At 39.1% G+C, this 20,297-nt stretch overlaps 1 protein-coding gene across 4 annotated transcripts in view; it reads left to right on the top strand.

Moving 5' to 3' along the window:
• Positions 1-20,297, top strand: part of eys (EGF-like photoreceptor maintenance factor) — a 242,607-nt gene that overhangs the window by 138,284 nt on the left and 84,026 nt on the right. For all 4 annotated transcript variants that reach the window (XM_078932365.1, XM_023963743.2, XM_078932366.1 and 1 more), the window contains one exon: positions 15,160-15,330. In XM_078932365.1, coding sequence (XP_078788491.1) covers positions 15,160-15,330 — 171 coding nt within the window. The remainder of the gene's footprint in view (positions 1-15,159; positions 15,331-20,297) is intronic.

Below are 20,297 nucleotides of genomic sequence, written 5' to 3'. Positions count from 1 at the left end.
AGATAAAAAAAAATTGCAATCTTCATAAAAGATTGCTGTAAGGCAGTTTATAACATACACATTTTCACCAGCCTGCTTTCAAGTGGTAGGGGTGTAAACTTCCAACGTGATCACTCCTGATGGGACCATAAGAAAACTATTTTCTATGGGTGATATCACACTCACTCAGTCCAGTTCTCGTATACAGTCAACGGTCCAGATAGTAGGAAACGCTGTTTGCAGAAACGGAAATTTGTTAAAAGGTTTTTAAAAAATAAAATCAAAATAAAAACTGGGTTTATCAATGGTTAAAAAAATAAGTTACCCACAAAACAAAATTAGTGGTGATACTCTCTCCTCCACAGTGCAAAATATCATTTTAAATATTCTATTAATCTGAAAAAAAAATGTGCCCATTGAGATAGTGTTAAAAAAAAAAAACTACAAATATATTTGAATGAATGTTATTTGAATGTGTTTTTCTCTGAAATAATCTACAATGTTCCATTAAGTCCTGTTTAACATATAGTCCAGGTTGCAGGCATGCACACAACATTACAATTTTACTTACCCCTTTGCACTTTCATTAACACTGTTGCTGAATGGATTATGTCGTCAGGTGCATTTATCACACATGTTGCTCCTGTATAGGAGATTGCTTTCCTGCAGTAGAGTGCATGCATGGTGCAATACTCTAATCACTAAAGGAGCTTTAGACAAGCCATAATCACACAGCTCTTTTTAGTTGCTACAAAAACACCTGTACCTTAGCCAATCTGCCTTAAAATCTTCAACTGAATTTGATTGTTTGAAAGAAAAGCAGTCGTTACAAAAGAGAGGTGGAGGGCAAACTGGTTAGTTTAAAAGTTATGTTTTTACATTTTCAATTTTTTTTTTTTATTATCAAACAGAAAACAGAAAGTTTTTCACCCCGCGCCAAATTACAAGCTACCATGTGCTTATATTACATTTAACAATCTTTCTCCCGAAATGCTCCCTTTTTTATTCAATAAGCATGTGTGAACAAATGGGAATAATTGACAGTCCACCAAACCCAAAGCCCCGGCTAGTCTTCCTGTAACTGATACAAACTCCAAATGCTGCAAATGTACCAGTTGCTCAAAAAAAAAAAAAAAAACAACTGGAGGGCAGAATGCAAAAGGAGCAATTATTCAATGATTGAAATGTCTAATTTTACACTAAAAATAAAAGTATGCACATTCTTCCCACCCAATTGCCTTTTTTGGAACATGCTATAGGTGGATGGAGCAAACTGGTAAATGTGCTTGTCCCCCTGCAGGTTTCATATTTTCCTTTCAAAACCAAATGGGTGATATTGGAGATTTTTCATCCAGTTTTCCATGTCTATGAGCTAACTGTACATTTCCAGCTGTGGAGGCCAACCTTGACAGTTCCCAAGCACAGGACACTGAATAATTAACCGAGACTTTGCAGGTAAACAAACTCAAGTTGCTTCAATCTTTTGAATGACATATGGTAAAAACATGCTTCATAGGTTAACTGATTACTCTAAATTGTCCTTAGGTGTGAATATGAGTGTGCATGAGTGTGTGATTTGTAGCCCTGCAACAGACTGGCGACCTGTCCAGGGTGTCCCCTGCCTTCGCCCACAAGATAGGCTCTGGGAGTCCAGTGACCCCAAAAGAGACAAAACAGGTTTAAAAGATAAATGAACCTTATCCTTGACCTTTCTTTTCTTTTCTTCTTCGGCAAAAGTTAAAAAGACACATACTTTAACTCTTTTGACTGATATGTTTAACCAAAGTCATCATATTTAGATTTTAAAAACATCTTAAAGAGTAATTATATTTCAACACTAAATTACTAAGTCTTGTGGAGCATGCTGTTGACTTAGGGGTGGATGTAGTGCAGAGGTAGAGCGGTCGACCCTTATTAGGAGGATTGCAGGTTTGATTCATGCCTTACCCACACATGTGTTGAAGTGTCCTTGGGCAAGACACTGAACCCCACATTACTCCTGGTGGTTACGTTGGTGCCAATGTAAGGCAGTGGAGCTCCCATCAGTGTGTGAATAGGACCTTCACTGTAAAGCACTTTGGGCCTTCAAGGAAGGCAGAAAAGCACTATACAAGTCATTTACCATTTATTTTGTTTCTATGTCATTTTTTTTTACTGTCAAAAAATCTCAAATAGAAGTAAGGAAATACAGTTGGATGTTTATTTTTACCACAGACACATTATCAATACATGCACTTATGTCTATATCTATTTTACAGAGTCAAAGCTGTTATTAACAAATGTCATCTCCTTCTGCAAATCCATTAAAAATGCAGTACATGCTTTTATCCAAGTTCACCTCTGCTATTGTAATAAATTACCCACACATTATGGAGGAGCAGGGGGTCACACAGAATTAACAGAAAACTTAATACATTTGATAGCGTTTGTTAAATATCAGTAATGGTAGAGTATTTCCCTAATTGTTTATGTGAGGGTAACACAGGTGTCTGATATAAAAGTTGAAGTCAGTTCCCAAATAATGCTTCAATCCCGGATTTTAAATTAAGCCCTAACATGTGATGTGTGCTTTACACTGTAAGCCTGGGGTTTATTTAAAATGTTAAAAGTTGGGCTAATTGGGAAATCTCTTGTTTGCAGAAGTGACACAGTGCTGCTTCAAGCTAATGTGAAGTTATTAACATGGCTTGAACAGCCTTGTCTGCACCTGGCACCCCAGTTTGACACATCTGCCATTTTTTTATGTTAATGTACAGGTGTTTAAGTAATCCACTGAAATGTTAGTTGTCTCTTTGGGCACTGTAACAAAATGATCCTATTTCTGAGACCTCATTCTCATTTGGTTTTCCCATCAGGAACAGCTACGTTAAAAAAAGCCCCCGCCCCCACCGCTCTTGCTGACATGACATAGAATCAGCTTTGTTGAGTTTGCTATTAAAGATAATTTGGCCAATCTCTTGAGACAAAAGAATGTGATGATTCATTCATTAACGCATGCATTCATTCATTTATTCCTCATTGAAATTTTTTTGACTCCGAAAACTTGATTCACCTAACGATATCACCACATGTGAGCTGTGACCAACAATCAAGCTCAAGGCTGACCTTGCTAATTGCTAATTAACCCTGAAATGAGAAACCTGGAACATTTTATCGCGTGTGAAGATGGCCAAGCATCTTGACGCATTGTGCCAAACTCTTCCCACAATAGATGCGGCTCGGTCAAGTATTGCTCTTGGTTTTGTACTGCATTTTCACTGCTCTAGCTTATTTCTCAGTATTTTTTTCTCTTTAAGTAGTAGCAGCTGCCTTTCATATCATTTCCGCTGACTCAAGTTTCTAGTTGAACAAAGTTTGAACACTCATCCAATGATGTGCTTTGCAAGGCTATTTCCTAGCCTGCAGACAGTGTCCGGAGGTTGTTTACATGCTAACAAAGTCGGTGAATGTGAATTGCTACAGCAGCTTTGCTTGGTGCCAGCTTTGTCCTCACATCTTGTTGAATTAAGTAATAGCTACAAGAGGAGAGCAGAGCAAGTCACCCCTGCTCTGAGTTAATTTTAGACAACCTCAGAATTCAGTGACTAATGACGTTCTCTCGCTTGTGTCCTAAATGGCATGTCATGCAGCATATATCTAAAAGAAATGACTTGATGCATAGCACACATTGCAGCCTATTTTACTTCTTTTCCTTTTTTTGTTTTTTAATGGCTTAGTGACAAAAATGTAGGTAAGAAAATCATATTTCAGATTTATTGTATGAAATACAAACAGGTTGAAGTGAGTTATTTTTCTTGTGTATACTATCATTCATGAAAAATAATTTTCTTAAGCTGCTGATGCAACCTCAGCTAAAAAAAGTATCTTTCTGTTATTTTTGGTTTGCACGCTCTTATGCTGAAAATGACCATTTTTTATCATGAGTTCCCTATTATCAAGCAGCAAACTAAATGACGGGTTTTGATTAAAAGCTGGGTATGTTACAATACTTCAGACAGTATACCTGGGATGTCAGCATTCACTTCTCTGCAGACACAAAATTAATTTCAGATTTTAAGCAATAAAGCTTAACTCCTATAAAGCTATAAAGCTTAACTCCATAAAATATCTATCCATCTTTAGAACCCAGTGGATCATGGCTGTTGGAGCAAACCCAGCTACTGTTGGACATAGGCAGGGTACAATCCGAACAAGTCACTATATTGCAGGGCCACACACTCACAAACACACACACTAGGGGCAATTTAGGATGAATTCAAACTGGAAAAGTCTGTTTGTCCAAGTCCACTTCATTTGGTCCACTGCCAGTCTTGAAAAAAATGCCTAATTTCCACTGAGCGGTACGGCACTGTCTGATCCGGTACTTTCAATGTTGCCATTATAAAATGGACCCATTAATGTGAACTAAACCATACCATTTTAGGTAATAGGTCCATAGAAAAATGGAACAGACCGCTTAGTGCAGAGCTACAGTTAAAACCCGTTGATTGGCTGAAAGTCATTATGACAAAACAAAGCACCAAGAAAGCATTCTTTTTCGCTGCCCGCAATCTTCTCTTAAACCAAATTAAATGACTTGTATATACAAAGTGCCAAAATCCAAACAGAAAAAAATGAGCTGCTGGATGACCTCCATTGTTGTTGTTGTTAGCCTTCCCCCGTGACATACCAACTCACCTGAAACCTGGAAACGCTCACTTCAGTTGCCTTGACCTGTCTAAACAAGTCTGTACTAGACTGGACAGACAGCTTAGTGGAAAAGAGGCTTTTATGTCACCAAATAACCTATGTAGCATTTTTTTGGACTGTGGGAGGAAGCCGGAGAAAACAAAGAGAACATGAAAACTACACAAATAAAAGTCCCAGCCAGGATTTGAACCAATGCCGTCTTGCAGTGAAGCGAGAGTGCTAACTACTATTCCACTGTGCAGCCCAACAGCATAAAAGAAAATTAAAAAATATTGGAAAACAAAGTGAAACTGCCTTTCCGACAGTAGATTTAATTGACCAAGATCAATATCAAGAACACTAAGGAGAATATCTGATAAACTCTAAGATCTAATAAAACTTTATCATCTTTCTACTTTGCCAATGGGGTGGTGTGGTACTGCCAGCTCTTTTGATGGGTGTTTGGTTACAGTTATTGCTAGTGCCAAAAACATGAGCCTGCCTAATCTCACTTCCTATAACATAGCAGATATTACAGGGTCAATTCAGAACTTTTCCCACCAAGGAATTTGGTGAGAATTTTTTGTTTGTCATTTAAAATATTGACTGTCGTGTCTGTTCCGCATAGTTTGCTACTTTAAAAAAGTCAGCCTCTGTGGATACTCTTAAAAAGAACAAGAATAAGACGAGACTGCAAAAATGTAGAACAGGTGAGAAAACTAGGTTACATTTTTTTTTAGAAATTGTGTAAATGTGACTTTTTCTATTCTACTGATGAAAAAAATGAGCTATGTCAGGGTTGCTAGTGGTGTCCCAGATGACAGAATAACACCTTTTTTGTCACTTTTCTTGACTTTAGTTTTATTCACTTAGAATAAAACTGACATTTTTCGAAACTATAAAAAAATACCATTAAATGACTTTACTACCAAAATAAAATAAAACTTGGCTTTTACTTGCCAGAATAAAATCAACAATGCACTCAATTACAAAAATTCAGTTTTTGTTTTGAAAACATGTATTTTGGTTAACAGTGAGGATGCAACTAAAAGAGCTGAGAGTCAATCTACCAATGGAAAGCTGTGGCAGTTATACACAGTTATTCTTACTTGTGTAAAACAAAAGCTTGTTAAACTACCAAAAAATCAATATCAAGATTAATATAATGCTACTTTCACACCAAATGTGCATCAAATTCATGCCCGCTGCGTCTCCTTTGACACTCATGACATTTTCTGCTTGACTCTTGTCTAAAAATATGTTCATAAACTTGGCTCTCCCGTTCCTCGTGGGAGGACTTAAATGTTTTAGCCTCATCACTTAATGGAAGCATTGTCTGTATATCTCTTTAACAATGCACTGAAGACTCAGATGATGTTGACAGATCAGCTTTATCTATTTAGAGAAGCTCCATAAAAGCATCATAAAACACCTCTCTGTGTCTGGGTTCATGAGGTCATTCAGAGATTCTCCCAGTATGGTGAGGTTCATCAATTATTGCAGGAGCTGCGTCTGAATGGCGGACGCTTTCAGCGAAACTTCTGTCTCTCTGTGACCCAGTTTTAAGGCTTGCTGTCCCTCATTAGTCTGAGGAAGGAAAAAACAAAAATGAGAATACAATTTGTTAATTCCTAGATGCAAATAAGGAAATTGTTAGAAAGTTCAAGAGGAGAACAGATCAGATGGGTTTGGACTCCAAGTCGTCAGCACATCACGGGTCAAAGCTAAGTCCCTGATTGGTTGATGTAACACAAATTCGACTATAAAGTTCAGATATTTGAACCCTAGATGCGAAGGCCGAAATGCGCTGCTGCCAGACAGCCGCACCCAATGCTCACAACGCGCCGCAATCGTTTTTGTTTATTGACACATTGAAATTGGAAGCACCTGACGAATCACATTTGATGTGAACCTAGCTATAATCTTTTAATCCATTCAGGTTAAATTAAAGTTTTAGTGTGTACTTGGCCTACAGACAACGACAGTAGCTGTGTTTACATGGACAAAAGTCATCGGACAGAACGCCTGATCGGAAAAAAAATGCGTCATGTACACACGCCGTTCGGAATAGTCTGCCCCGATCAGACTCGCTCGGATCAAAATTTCTTTCCGATCGAGATAGGTGCCAATTGTTGATCAGATCGTTGTTCATGTAAACAGTTCCTTTCTGATCATGTGTCACTACTGCTCTGGTTTAACTTCATGCATAGACGTATGTTTCGCTCCAGAGAAAGCTTTGGAGCTCAAACAGGACCGATCTGCTGCTCCGCGGACGCCTCTGTGCTCCGCCCTCACCCTGCGGCCTCCTTGATCTCCCTTCCTATCTTCTGTGACACCCCTCGTGAGGGGGGTGTCGGGGAGGAGCGCTTCATGCCCCTGACATACGGACCCTGCGCGGTCCTAGTGCGGCTGCCGGTGGACGGAGCGAACCGTATCTCTGAGCAGAGCAGTCGGACCTAAAGCTTTGTGTTTGAGGGGAGGGGAGGATGCTTTGTTATGTGTGGGAAGCTTCGAACTGCCATCCGTCCCATAGCTCTATGTGAACAAGCCGAATTCAGGAGAACCATGTCTACCGTCGCGCAGCAGAGCTCGGACCGACAGGTCACACAGCAGCTTTGGGGCGGTGTGAGCTTTTCAAAGCAGAAATGTCGCTCAGTCCTTAGGAACCGTTCAAACAATCACGTGGATTTGTGTTTCCAGTCGTGTCCCGACAAAATAAAGGCTGATGTTATTCCCACATATTTACGTGCAGCCAAGATGCAGATTGCGGCATTTCCCGCATCGATTTTATGTTCATCCAAGGCTAAATGTTGTTGTTAGCGCATGTTAGCCTTCACCTACCGGTAACCCTTCTTCCGGCTTCGTTCTGCCACAAAAAAAGCACCCACCACACAGATTAGAAATAAAATGACCAGCGAACAGGCGCTTCATAATAACTATAACATTAACAAAAGCGCGTTTAGAAGATCATCTCGTATATTACGGAGCTGCTCCATTTATGCATGTGGCAGCTCGGCTTGTTTACAGCGGGACTCATTTCCTCTTCCGGTATTTTAAACAGAACTGCACATGTGCATATGATTTATTCCGACCGAAAGTGCTGTGCATGTAAAGGTTTCTTCTAATCGGAAAAAGGTTTACTGGGCCCTTGTACACGGTTGAATTGTAATCCGACCATTGATCCGATTAAGATATTTTGCACATGTAACTAGTGTCGTTCTGGGTCTATAGAAAACCATATATTTTATATTTTGATGCAGTCTTTGCTATTAGAATCAGAATCAGAAGTACTTTAATGATCCCACACATGGGAAATTTGTGCATTTTCATCGCAGGAAACATAAGAGAATATAGAATAATATAAAAAACAATAATGTAATTTTTTTTTTTTTGCAGAAATGTAGACAAATAATGAGGTATAATTTAAAGACTATTTACAAACAGGTAAACAAGTAAAAATGTGCTAAAGCCATCTACTACACTGTGAGTTATTGTAGAGTTGAATTGTGTTGGACATTTTTTGAGCGGAGCTGTCTGAGCCTCCTAGAGAAGGAGCTCCGCTGTTTATCCAGAACAGGGTAGAAAGGATGCTCTGGGTTGTCCATTATGCACAAGATCTTGCTCAGTGACCTCCTCTCCATCACTGCTTCAAGCATTTCCAGTTTGCAGCCAATGACAGAACCCGCCTTTCTGATCATCTTGTTCAGTCTGTTAGGGTCACTGACTGCAATTCTGCTTTCCCAGCAGACCACAAAGGAGAACAAGGTGCTGGCCACCACAGACTGGTAGAAGATCTCCAGCATCTTGCTGCACACATTAAAGGACCTCAACTTCCTTAGGACGTAGAGTCTGCTGCAGCCCTTTTTGTTGAACCAGTGCCTTCTTGCAGTGGCTTTTTTTTAGATACTGTATCTGCATTAGTTCTTAAAATAACAAATGTAGCTTCTCTCCTATGTTTTTATTTATTTTTTTAGTTGTTGACTTCTAGGGAAAACACCTGTTCAGTAGTTCTATGTAGATCTTTGACAGTAGGACACATCAGCCTGGTGCTTATCTGATGAACTTAATGGCACAGATTTCTCATTTATGTCTTAAAGCGATCACAGAAAGCTATTTTGTAACATAGCAGTGTTTTATGGAGGCTCATTCTATGCTTAAATGTAGAGTTTATTGCCGTGACTCTTTGGTTGAAGAGCATAGTTGTGATAAGAATTGCATGTCACAGTTAAAAAATACAAACCCCAAAGACAAAAAGCTAACACAGTAGAGAGATGGTACACAGGAAAGACAAATGATGCTTTGAAAAAAGCATGTGGCTATATCAACTTAAGGTTGGAGCAAACGCTGAAAATGTCTCTGGATGTGTCATAAATCTTGCTGTTTATTGCTATACAGTTTTATTTATCCTTCTATTCCACTTTAGTCAGCACTTTGGTCATTGATCTTGAATGTGCTGCAAAATCTTACCTGCCAGTATTTCTACATTTCCTAAATGCAAGTGTTTAGTAACAGAATTACATATACAGATTTTTTCTTTAATAGAAAAACTAAACTTTCACATTTTATTGGCTGACAACAGCTATACAGAAACACCCTCAGGTAAACATCTTCATGTGTGAGACAGATTTGTCAGCATCACATCAGACGGGCTCATACAGACTGCAATTATCCAAAATGGAAAAGAGAATATCATGAGAACCTTTCAAAGCCTGCAGATGAAGTTTAAAATGGGAGGAGTTTTGACTGGCATTAAGCTGTAAGCACAACAGCAAGTCTGAGCACAAAGAATCTGTTTTGAGGAGGGGCTGACTATATCTGTTTGTAGCCAGGGACTTTTTTTTAGTGTGACTGCAGAGTTTTGAGAGAGAATCCTTAAGAATAAATACTCTCAAACTGATTGGGAATACTATGGGATTTCTTTCCTCCATAGAACTGATAATAAACTAAAATCCTTGAACAAAATACTAACACAGAAACTAATGTATTCTATATTTGGCTATTACTTTATGCTATATACTTTCACTGTAAGATGACAAAGAAGCATTCATTCTTGCATTTGATGTTTCTAGTTTCCATAAATAAACCCTCAAACGCTGCATGAACTATCCATGAGTCATGTCTGACTGGCACATCTGGCAGTCCAAAAGCAAATAAAGAAAGCTCATATTGTTTTTACTTTAGCTTCTGACGTAGGCCTCTTTTACACTTGCAGCACAGACCTTGAAAAAAGGATCCACATTTCATAGACCTTTCTGCAGCCAGAGCTTCTCTCTGCTGCTGTCAAGCTGGATTTCACCGCACATTTATTTTGAATGCTTGTTTTGAATACCCGATTTCTAAAATAAATTGATATTACAAAAAATATAGTTTCGATCGAGTAACTCATTCTTTGTCTATCCCTAACTCTAACCCATCACGACACTTCAAATAATGCAACACACCGTGGGAAGAACTGTGTGTTTGCTCTGATATAAAAACTGATATTTTAAGATAATAGACAAATATTGAATATATGTATAGACTAAAAAGATACAGTGTGTTGTGTCACAGTTTTTCTTTTTTTTAATTGACCAGACTAGAAAGTGTCTTATGAAACTTGCTGATTTAAATTGTGTTTTTTAAGTTTTTTTATTTTTTTATTTTTTTTTATTTATTTATTTATTTATTTATTTATTTATTTATTTTTTTTTTTTATTTTTTTTATTTTTTTTTTTTTTAACTTGTCCTGTCCAACAGCTAGGCAAACAGATGAGAGCTGAGGGCCTCTTGTGTTGGACATATTTTATTTTAACAAGAGGGGTTATTCATCTTCAGACAAACCAAAGGTATGTCTGAATAAACCCCTTTTGTAATTGAGGCCAAACTTTATTAATTTCAATCATGTTTGAAAATCTTTGGTGTTGGACCGGACGGAAAAGGAAAGAGGGGAAGAAGAGAGAAGGGGGACGTTAGAGAGAGGGGGGGGTAGGAGGGTGATAATAGGAGGGGAAGGGGGGTAAGACCATGAAGCAGCATAGAGCAGACAGGTTTACTGGTTGTTTATCGTTACGGTACGGTTCAAATGTAGTACAAAAAGGGCGGGGCCTGTTCACACACACTCAAATATTATCAACACACCTGCTAGCCGCAAAAATTTCCACATGTCAACATGCACACAAAACAGATAGTGTTCACGAACGCATACCTATGCCTTTAAACCAACTAGTGTGAAATCTTTCATTCATTCAATCATGCAAACTATTAGTGCAAAGGTGAGCTAACACCTGTGCTCAGGTGAGTGTTTATGTTCTTCTAAAATGGATGGTGGAATGTGAAAAGAAGGAGGAGGAGCGCCCAGCCACCCCCACACCCATACCCCCGCCGCAGCAGCAGCGGCAGCCGGAATTCCCCCAACGCCACACGGGAACAGGCAGGGAACAACCGCCCCCCGGGCGACCAAGCCCGCCACCCAGGCCAGGGCCAGCAGGACCGCCGCGAGGCCCCCAGAGCCAGAGAGCAGGGAGGCGCAGAGGGAAAGAGAGCGCCGCCCCAGCCCAGCCAGGAAAGCAGCCCCCCGCCGCGCCGGAAGAGCCCAACGCAGGGCCCCACCGGAGAGGGACGCCCACAGCCCCAGACGAGCACCCCAACACCACCCAGGAGTTCCGGGCATCCCCCCGCCCCGACCCCAGGTACGAGCCAGGACCCCCCAAGGGAGACCCGCTCCGCATTCCAGGCAGCCACCCACCCGGCCCACGGTTGGTCCAGGTAGGAGCAAGGCAGGGGCCCGCCGCCCCCGCCCAGGAGGGGGGAACCCCGGGGAAAAAAGGGCGGCCCACAAGGGATGTTATAAATATGGCCCGACCAGGCTCGGCCATGTTGGAAGTTTGGCGGGGCCCAGGGGCAAGGACCAGGACCCACCCCCCAGGGACACGAACACCCCCGGCTCAGGTGTAATATGAACCCCCCCACCGTGCGGAGAGAGCACCGCCGGGCCCAGGGAGCCGGCACCCAAGGGACACGGCCGCCATCGCCAAGGGGCCCGCACCCCCCACCAGGGAAGGGGTAGGGGACAGATGGACCCAGGTCCCACCTTCCTTGTAAAATGTGTGTGCGTGTATGGGTGTTTGAGAGGGTGTTTGTGTGCATGTGTGTGTGTTTATGTTTGAATGTATATATTGAAGGGGGAGGGGTGTGTGTACTAAGGGGGGTGCAGTTAAAATTGGCGAGTAGGGCACTAAGGGGACATCTCCTGATTACTCACAGTGATGTCCCCTCACCCTCCACACCAAGGGGCCCTAAATGTCTAAGGTGCGGTTAAAATTGGCGGGTAGGGTGCCAGGAGGACATCTGCTGCTTGCTTGCAGTGATGTCCAAGCAAGCATTATTGTTTATTTTTTTAACTTGTCCTGTCCAACAGCTGGGCAGACAGATGAGAGCTGAGGGCCTCTTGTGTTGGACATATTTTACTTTAACAAGAGTTAAAGTGTGTTTCTTAAGGTTGTTAAAGCCTTAGTCACATGCACCCGTATGGGTATTGACTCCTATGGATGCTGCAGGTTTTTGGGTTGTCCGAGTGCCTGGGGGGTCGTAGACAGGAGTGTCTGCATCTCAAATGGAGCACAGGTGTGTCTTGCAGTTCCCTTGTGGCTTAATCATAAAAATGGAATGTAGGATGTGTTGTGACCTGCCTGTAGTGCTACGTTCACATGGGCCTCGGAAACGCGCGTTCAGACTACTTCCAATGAAAAGTCTATGTAAACGTGCATAACTACGGGCTACTCCGTTCAAAACTCTCTCGATCCTGAAGTGGTCGAAAAATGTATTACATCTCTTCGCTCCAACTTGCCACCTGTCTTCCCGGCACCCTGTGATCTACTTGTTGAAAGTTTTAACAGTAAATTAAATCCTGTCTCGACTCGGTTGCTCCACTTAAATCTAAAAAGATAAATATCAAACCCACACCCCCTTGGAGAACTGAGGAAATTAAACAATTGAAGAGACGTTGCCAAAAGACTTTGGAGAAAACACAAACTTGAAATAAACTATCAATTATACCAAAACCAACTAAAACTATATAATCAAACAGTAAAACAGACCAGAAATTCATATTTTGCGAATATCATTTCTGTAAATAAGAATAACCCCAGAGTCCTCTTCACCACAATTGAGTCCTTGATCAACTCAAATGTGAACAAAAACACAATGCCAGTCTCCGCCTAATTGTGTGAGGACTTTGCAGACCACTTCAGTCACTTCAGTGACCACTAGACGGGCCCACCCAGTGTTCTATGACCTTGATATTTGTGTGGACCTCCTGCGTTCCTCATACAGGTTTGCCCAATATCTGCCCACAGACTATCTAGCTATAAGGGCGGTTGTGACTAAAGCTTTAGCTGGAAACCATATGCAGTTTTTGTTAGAGCAGAATGTTTTAGGCAAACTCCCCAGAGTTGGTGCCTGCTTCAAAGTAACTGTCATGGACCAGAGCAGCAAGCTAACCACTCGGTGCACTGTGTCCTTTGTGTAAAAGGCCAACAGATTATCACTTGCTTGTGGAGTTGATGACCTGAGCTTGTACCTTCTCCACCTTTCCTTAAAGTCATAGCGCTTTGTCATCCAGTGGGAAATGACACTCTTGCACAGCTCTGACAAGGAACTGCTGAGTCTGCTCACAGACAAACTATCTGTGCTGCAGATGCATAGACCAGCCAATTTCTACTGTTCCCTTTACTGACAAAAGCACTTCAGGGCATTGTTTTACTGTACATGCCATTCTTGATTTAGCAATACACTGGCAGACCACTTTACTATGAACACCTATGAAATATGATACAAAACAACACTGAAGCCATAAAATCTGCTTTTCTGAAGCTTCTTCCTTTTTAGTTTTTGGTTGCAAAAAGGGTCTTGTAAGAATATCAGAAATAAATGTCTTCAATAAATATTGAACACAATAAAATATTTTATATAATATCTAACGTTGTTTTCTTTGGTGCACAAGTAAAAATGTGTGTTAATCAGATCTTCAAAGCAGTTCTTTGCTTTAAGTTTTATTCTTTGCAAGAAGATATATGTAGACGAAATCTGGGATATTGTCTTTCATTCCCTTTTCAACATTTTCCTTGTTTAGTCAAACAATTTAAAGAAAGCGTGTGGCTTTGTGTGCCAACGCATCAACTCCTTAGAGATTGATTCATTGTTAGTTTGCAGCAGGTGATACCATTTTCCATTCTTTTTAGCTTCTTTAGCAGCGGCAGGGATATTTTTAGTTGGCATGTAAGGGTGTGCATCTTTTCCTTTCATATGAAAAGATACACATTTCCATTACAAGGTCAACAAATCGATAGTTTGCGACGATACAATGCAGTCTAATTCTTTAACCTAAATGGATACAATCTAGAAATTTATTCTTCATTTGGTTTCTAAAATATTTTATAAAAAATCTTTTTAACAAACAAAAAGTGCTGTGATTAAACAAAAAGGTATGTTGAGTGCACACAACACACTGTAGTTCACCTTCAGCCAATTGCAATTGATCTGACTTGCAAGCTTGTGATTGGATGTCTCTTTGCTTACATCACCTGTAGAAAAAAAATGCAAAGACAGTAGTGAGCAAAACAGGAAAAAAAAACTGACTAAGCTTGCTAGAAACCAATTTTTTACTTCTTTATGAATTTTATACTTTTTTACCAACATAATTGGTTTTCAACCAATGCTGCTGTTGATCAACTATGTAGGAGTAAAATTATCCACAATAGATGTAAAAGTATCCATCTTTTACATCCCTAACCAATACTGCTTTTTCTCCCAGTGCCTGATCAATTGTTGGATATGTATTCATATCATTTACATTTGATTTATATGTTTCACTTTTATTTTACCAGGAAGTCTGTTCCGATAAAATTTAATTTTTCAAGAGAGTCATGCCCAAGAATCCCTAATAGCATCTGACATTTTTTGCAGAATAATCTAAATTCACTGTTCACCATCCCAAAGTACCAAGATATCAGTGCTTCCTGCTTTGAGAGGTTATTGATAGGGCTATACAATATTGCAGATGTGAGCACCTATGACATTTTAACAAACCACACTTTTGTTTTTGTTTGTTTTAGCAAGTGTTTCAGTGTATTACCTAGCAGTGATATTAACTATTTCAGATGCTCCTTGGACATTTATGGGTTAAAGTTTGTCTATCAACACATAAATGTTGGAGCATAAATCAAATTTTACTGAATTGAGTAACATATTTCGTTCCACGTGTAAACTTTTTTAGTCAGTGGAGCATCTCGGACTGAATTTTCTCTGGGGCAATTTTAGTTCAAAATAAGATAAAACAATTTTTAGAGAGAGTAAAGACAAAGCTGGGTCCTAATTTGGGGAATGGGGCACTAAAATTACAATAAACATTTTCTTACAAATACTTGATGTTCAATACTGGATAAGATACTTCTTTTATGACTTATTTTGCTCCACAAATGCTTTGTTCCTTCGTGCAAATGCATTCCGAACCTTTCTGTAATCCTTTTTCTGCAGATTCGACTGTGTATATACCCTCATTCGATGGCACATCATACTTAGAGCTTCAGCCTCTTGCATTCCTTCTCCTGCCTTCTGGTGACAGCAGTAATCACGCCTCCGCAGTAAAGGATACAACCCTCTATTTGACAGTGAAAACAAAATCTACTCAAGGCACCATCCTCTTCAGTAAGTAGCCTGTTTCTTTTTTCTTAAAGGAAAAATTTAAAATTCTAACCAGGCTAAAATACATATTCATATCCCACTCACACAATGAATTCCTGAATTATTTTTCACATATTTTTGCATTTCATATGTCTTTTGTAAGTGTCTTGTAAAAGCATTTATTTATTTTGTATATTTTGCAAAACAAAAACTCAGTCAGCATTTGTTAGACGGGTTTTCTATAAATTACAAAAACTGGAAATATTGGGAACATGTGGGGAGAACAAAATGCATCTAGGCTGGAGCCTTTGAATTGTTTGAACCATGCTGGGATGCCTTTTTGAAGTTATACAATCTAATCTTATTTTTTCTACATGTGACTATTGTCTAAGCACTGCACCATGCAAGAATCATTTTAAGATATTCAGCCATTTTTCTAAGAAAATCTTTTATACACAACCATTTCCCAAAGGTCTTAAAGCTTTTTGGTTTGCTATGGCACCACCAACTTAAAGAAATTGGTTTGAAATGAATAGTTCTTATCCATCTGGAATCTTTTTCATCCCGGTTCATAGTTTTATTATTTTTTATTTTCAACACTATGGTTTGTATTCTCTTTCGTCTTGTAACTGTGATATTCAAAACAAAGTTTGTTTTGTTGGCTTTAAGAAATGCTGAATGTTTCACAGATTCCCAGTTCAGAGACATTTCTCTCTCATTCAGTTTGTTGTCATTTAATTTTGAGATCCAAAAAATTAACACTGTGCGTCGAATTAATGTCTTGCACATAAGTTTAACTGTTAAAAAGATCGAGATAGTACTCACATAATGAGGACTGATTGCGTCAGAAATGGAGAACATAATAATCTGCTAAGGAACTTCTGATAGTCTTATCTTTTGTGGACAACTGGGAGGCTTCTGTGATGTTTCGTGATTGAGCTACAAGCTTGAAGCAAACAAAAGAATCCTCCAGAGATGATCAGTCACATGCAGAGGCAAGATTGGCCTCACCTTTTATATCAACTGTGAGCTCTCCATTGTGTGTGTGCCTCTTGCCAGCTCTTTTGTTCCCACATCTACACACAGAAACACACACTCCCTTTTGCTACAGAAGATTGGGATAGGTAGGCCTGACTGTCCCTGAGTAGAGCCTTTTAACAATAGAGCATTGTCTTGGACGGATAAAAACTGCTGGATTTGTGATGTGCATTTCTGAACAAAGAGGAAATAGAAGAACACTGCTCCTTTAATTTAAGTTTTACTTTACGCACAAACTGTTTAAAAATAAATTTCCAGATATTAATTACCAGTCGGTTTAGGGGTGAAGTCATTGCATGCATGCCTTGAGCAATGACTCCAAAAACATTCAAGCGTGCATCTCGCTGAACCACTGCTCCGCGCTCTAAAAACTTCTCACATTCTCTAAGGCATCTCCTGTGTTACAGCGGTCAGGTCCAACTAAGGTGCAACAGAAATGCATTGTGTGGCGATCAGAGGTGATTTATTTCACACCATCCAGAGACACGCTTCATAGCATTCATCTTACCCGATTGGCCCAGATCATCTTTGTATCACATTGTCCACAAACTCTCTCATGTGCTTTTAAGGACCAAATAAATATTCTTTGTCTGCTTTGAGCAATACATTAACGTGTTTCTACGTCAGAAGCTTGACCATATTTGTTACTATAATAGTTGTTTGCACATTTTTTATTATAAATTCAGAAGGTTGACCTTTAAAAAGTGTAGATAATCTATATTGCAGAGACTTAACGTTTTGACTGTGATTATCTTTGGATCTATTTTAAAAGCGTTCCCCGTGATCTTTTAATTATGATTATGCCGTTTTTAGCCAAAGTTTTTCATTTTCTAGGACCTAGTTTCTGTAGAGTGGCAGTATTTCATCAGAATTTTTCCTCTGAGTTGTGGGTGGGAGTGTTGGCACAGATTAAGCTTGCCAAACTTACCATCATTCCTTTGTTTATACTCTCTCCCGCTAGTTTACAGCCTCCATCCTAACATTAGTCGTGCAACAAAAATGCTGTAGACTTTTGAGACAGATGTCAGCTTAGACGAGGAAAACAAAGACATGGATCTATGTGTCTGCAAGCAGATCCATCAGAGCAGTGAGCTAGTGTCTTGCTGTTGTGGGTTCTACGTCACGCCTTCAGTATTTTTCTAACGTCATTTTTTTTGGTCTGCTCCTGATTGCTATAATTTCTGTTTTTCTAAAGACAACTACAGTTATACTCTCACTGGAAAACAGAAGTTTTTTCTCTGTTCTGCCTCTGTCATGTTTACTTGTGCTCATGTGAAGAAACACCTGGAAGCATCTAAGTCCTTGAATGTTAGTAGTAAGTTAGCTTCAGTATTTCTTACTGGAATTGTTTTACCTCCGCTCCATCATAAATTCATAGCCTTCAGTCCTTAAGCTGTGCTGGTCTTAAGCTACAACATTTCTTAAGCCTCAACTAAAGATAATTCGAACAATTGATCGCTTTATCAGGTTATCTTGATTCGAATCCGGCTTTCCCACAAGTCAAGGACATTCCTTTCAATTAAAAAGCTGTCAAAATTGGCAGTGGGCTCCTCTAAATTTGGGATATTCTCCATCTTTCTGGAATGTGGAACATCTAAGCTTTGTCATTAAAAGAGATGACTGTTCAGAAAGCATATAACCAGCACCATGCCTTTTATCTAGTAATTCTTACTGGCTTAAAGCTCACCAACTATATTTTTTTCACATCAGGGGATGGGAACTGAAAAAGAAAACTCCTGAGATCAAACAGACAAAGTTAATCTGAAGAAAACCTAAAGATGCGCATTGAGATGCGGAGAATCTCTTCGAAAGACCTGCAACTTATTTTCCGCTCCCCCTTTCACACCTCTCCCTGAAGGAAACCCGTGTCTTTCCCTCCTGACTTCAATTGTCAGCTTGAGAGGAGGGATGCGAAGAGGGCTGAGACAGAGGCAGATAAAGAGAAGGAGGGAGCTGGGGGGGGGGGAGCAAGTGACAGGCTCCGACAAAAGGACGAACGCTCCGTTAGGTTCCACTCGCTGTAACAGGGCCGTGGGGAGAGCATGAAGTATTATTCATATGGAAGAAAAACAGCTAAATAAAAGATAGGGCAACATTGGCATCTGTAATATTTTTTAACCAGTGAATTATAGTTCTGTCTAGAAGCAACTGCTGCAAGAGAACAGAATAGACTGTTGTTGGAAGGGAAATCGGTGTGACTTTTGTTGTCTTTGCAGCTGTGTTTATGTGATCTTAACAGGCTCTGCTTGAATTTTATTTTTAAAATAATGTGAATGATTATGCCCATTTATCTACCTTTACGCCTATTTTATTCTGTTTAGGACTCTGGAGGCGCGACCTCCATATTATTTGCAATGCTTTGTTACGTCTAAAATCTGCTTCAGAGTTGGAGTATTTTTCTGGGTCAAAACGTATGTTCTTTCCTTTTTAGAACACTAAAAACAGGAAAAGAAAGATTTGTCAAAGTTATAATTGAATGATTTTTTTCTACTTTAAATCTGAAACATGAATATGAGGGGGAGGAAAGAGCAGTAGTTTAAAAACAATGTTTGTTATGAAATTGTACATTGAATCTACAGAGAAGTACTCTTTTTTTTTTTTTACACAGATATACACCCAGTTTGTAAAATTAGTTTATAATAAAACTTAAATTTTAACAACAGACTCAGTTCCTATTTGTCAGCTCAGTTTTAGGACAGAACAAAAAATCTTTTCTGGTATAGGATCTAATTTGCTATCGTGAGGCTCTTCAGTAGCTCCAATGAAAGCTAACAACATGCCTTCCTTTTTCACTTAGAAATTAATCTATTAAATTATTGAAATTGCAAATCTGTAGAAAATTCAACACAAACATGATTAAAGTGTAGTAAATGCTTAGTTTCAAATATATAAAGTTGTATTTCATTTTTTTATCCCTTATAAGAGAAAAGGAGAAGGCATAGAGTGCACTGAAGGGATGATGACATCTTTTTTTTCATGTTTCAAAACAAGGCTGAATTTCAAATTTGCTGGAGAACATTAGTAAGCTGAGTGTGTGAAGGAAGATGCAGAAAAGTGGTCTGAGCAGAGTATGGAACCATGTTTTGAAAGTTTTTTGAAGTTTTTTTTTTTTTTTTTTAAATCAGATTAGAAGATTTTTGCTATTTTCAACAAAATTCTTCAGAGCTGTACTTACAGAGACCAGCCTATCTTGAACTCAGCATGTGGGTGAGTGCGTAGAAATGAAAGTTTTTAACTTTTTTCACAACTTTTTCCCTTTTTTTAGAACACTAGAATTTAGCTTAAAAAGTGGGTAACTGCAATCTTTTTTCCTTTGCACAAAGGATATAAGACGTACATAGATGCAAGCTTTTTGGTGATACCTTTTTTCATGTCTAGAACTTTTGTGCCACAAAACATGTTTTTTGTTCTCAGAACAAAAGCATTCTCATGTGGTCCAGTCTAAGATGACAGGTCATAATAAATATAATATTATATGAAGATGAATCATAAATAGTAAGTAATTCATCAGTCATCTTAGAAAATGTAAAAAGATTAGATCTCTGTGCGACACAAACATATTCTTATTCTTCCTCTTATCCTTAATTTTTATATCAGTGATATGACATCTTTTTAGTTAATAAATGTCTCTAAAACAGCATCACTCTACTTTAACAGAGGTAAAACTATTGTCTAAATCAATAATGAAAATATTTTGGGGTGTGTGAAAATGTAGCTCAGCACAGTTGCTTAAGGTCAGAACACATTATTTTTAAAGTATAATTTTGTTGCAAAGTTTGATTAGCCCATGAACTGATGATCTGTTACATTGAGCATGGAGAGAAAACCTCTGCACAGCATCAACATTATAACATAAAAGCTTTGACACTAACAGCGATCGATTTCAGTGACTGTTTCCAGAGGTCTAAGTGTTTCTCCTTTCTTTGCCGGGAGCTCTTTGGTTTTAGGCTTCT

Source organism: Oryzias latipes, chromosome 15 (assembly GCF_053564925.1).
Source record: "Oryzias latipes strain Hd-rR chromosome 15, Olatipes_Hd-rR_3.1".
NCBI lineage: Eukaryota > Metazoa > Chordata > Actinopteri > Beloniformes > Adrianichthyidae > Oryzias > Oryzias latipes.
Note: the sequence above shows the minus strand (reverse complement) of the source record. Positions and strands in the feature narration are given on the sequence as shown.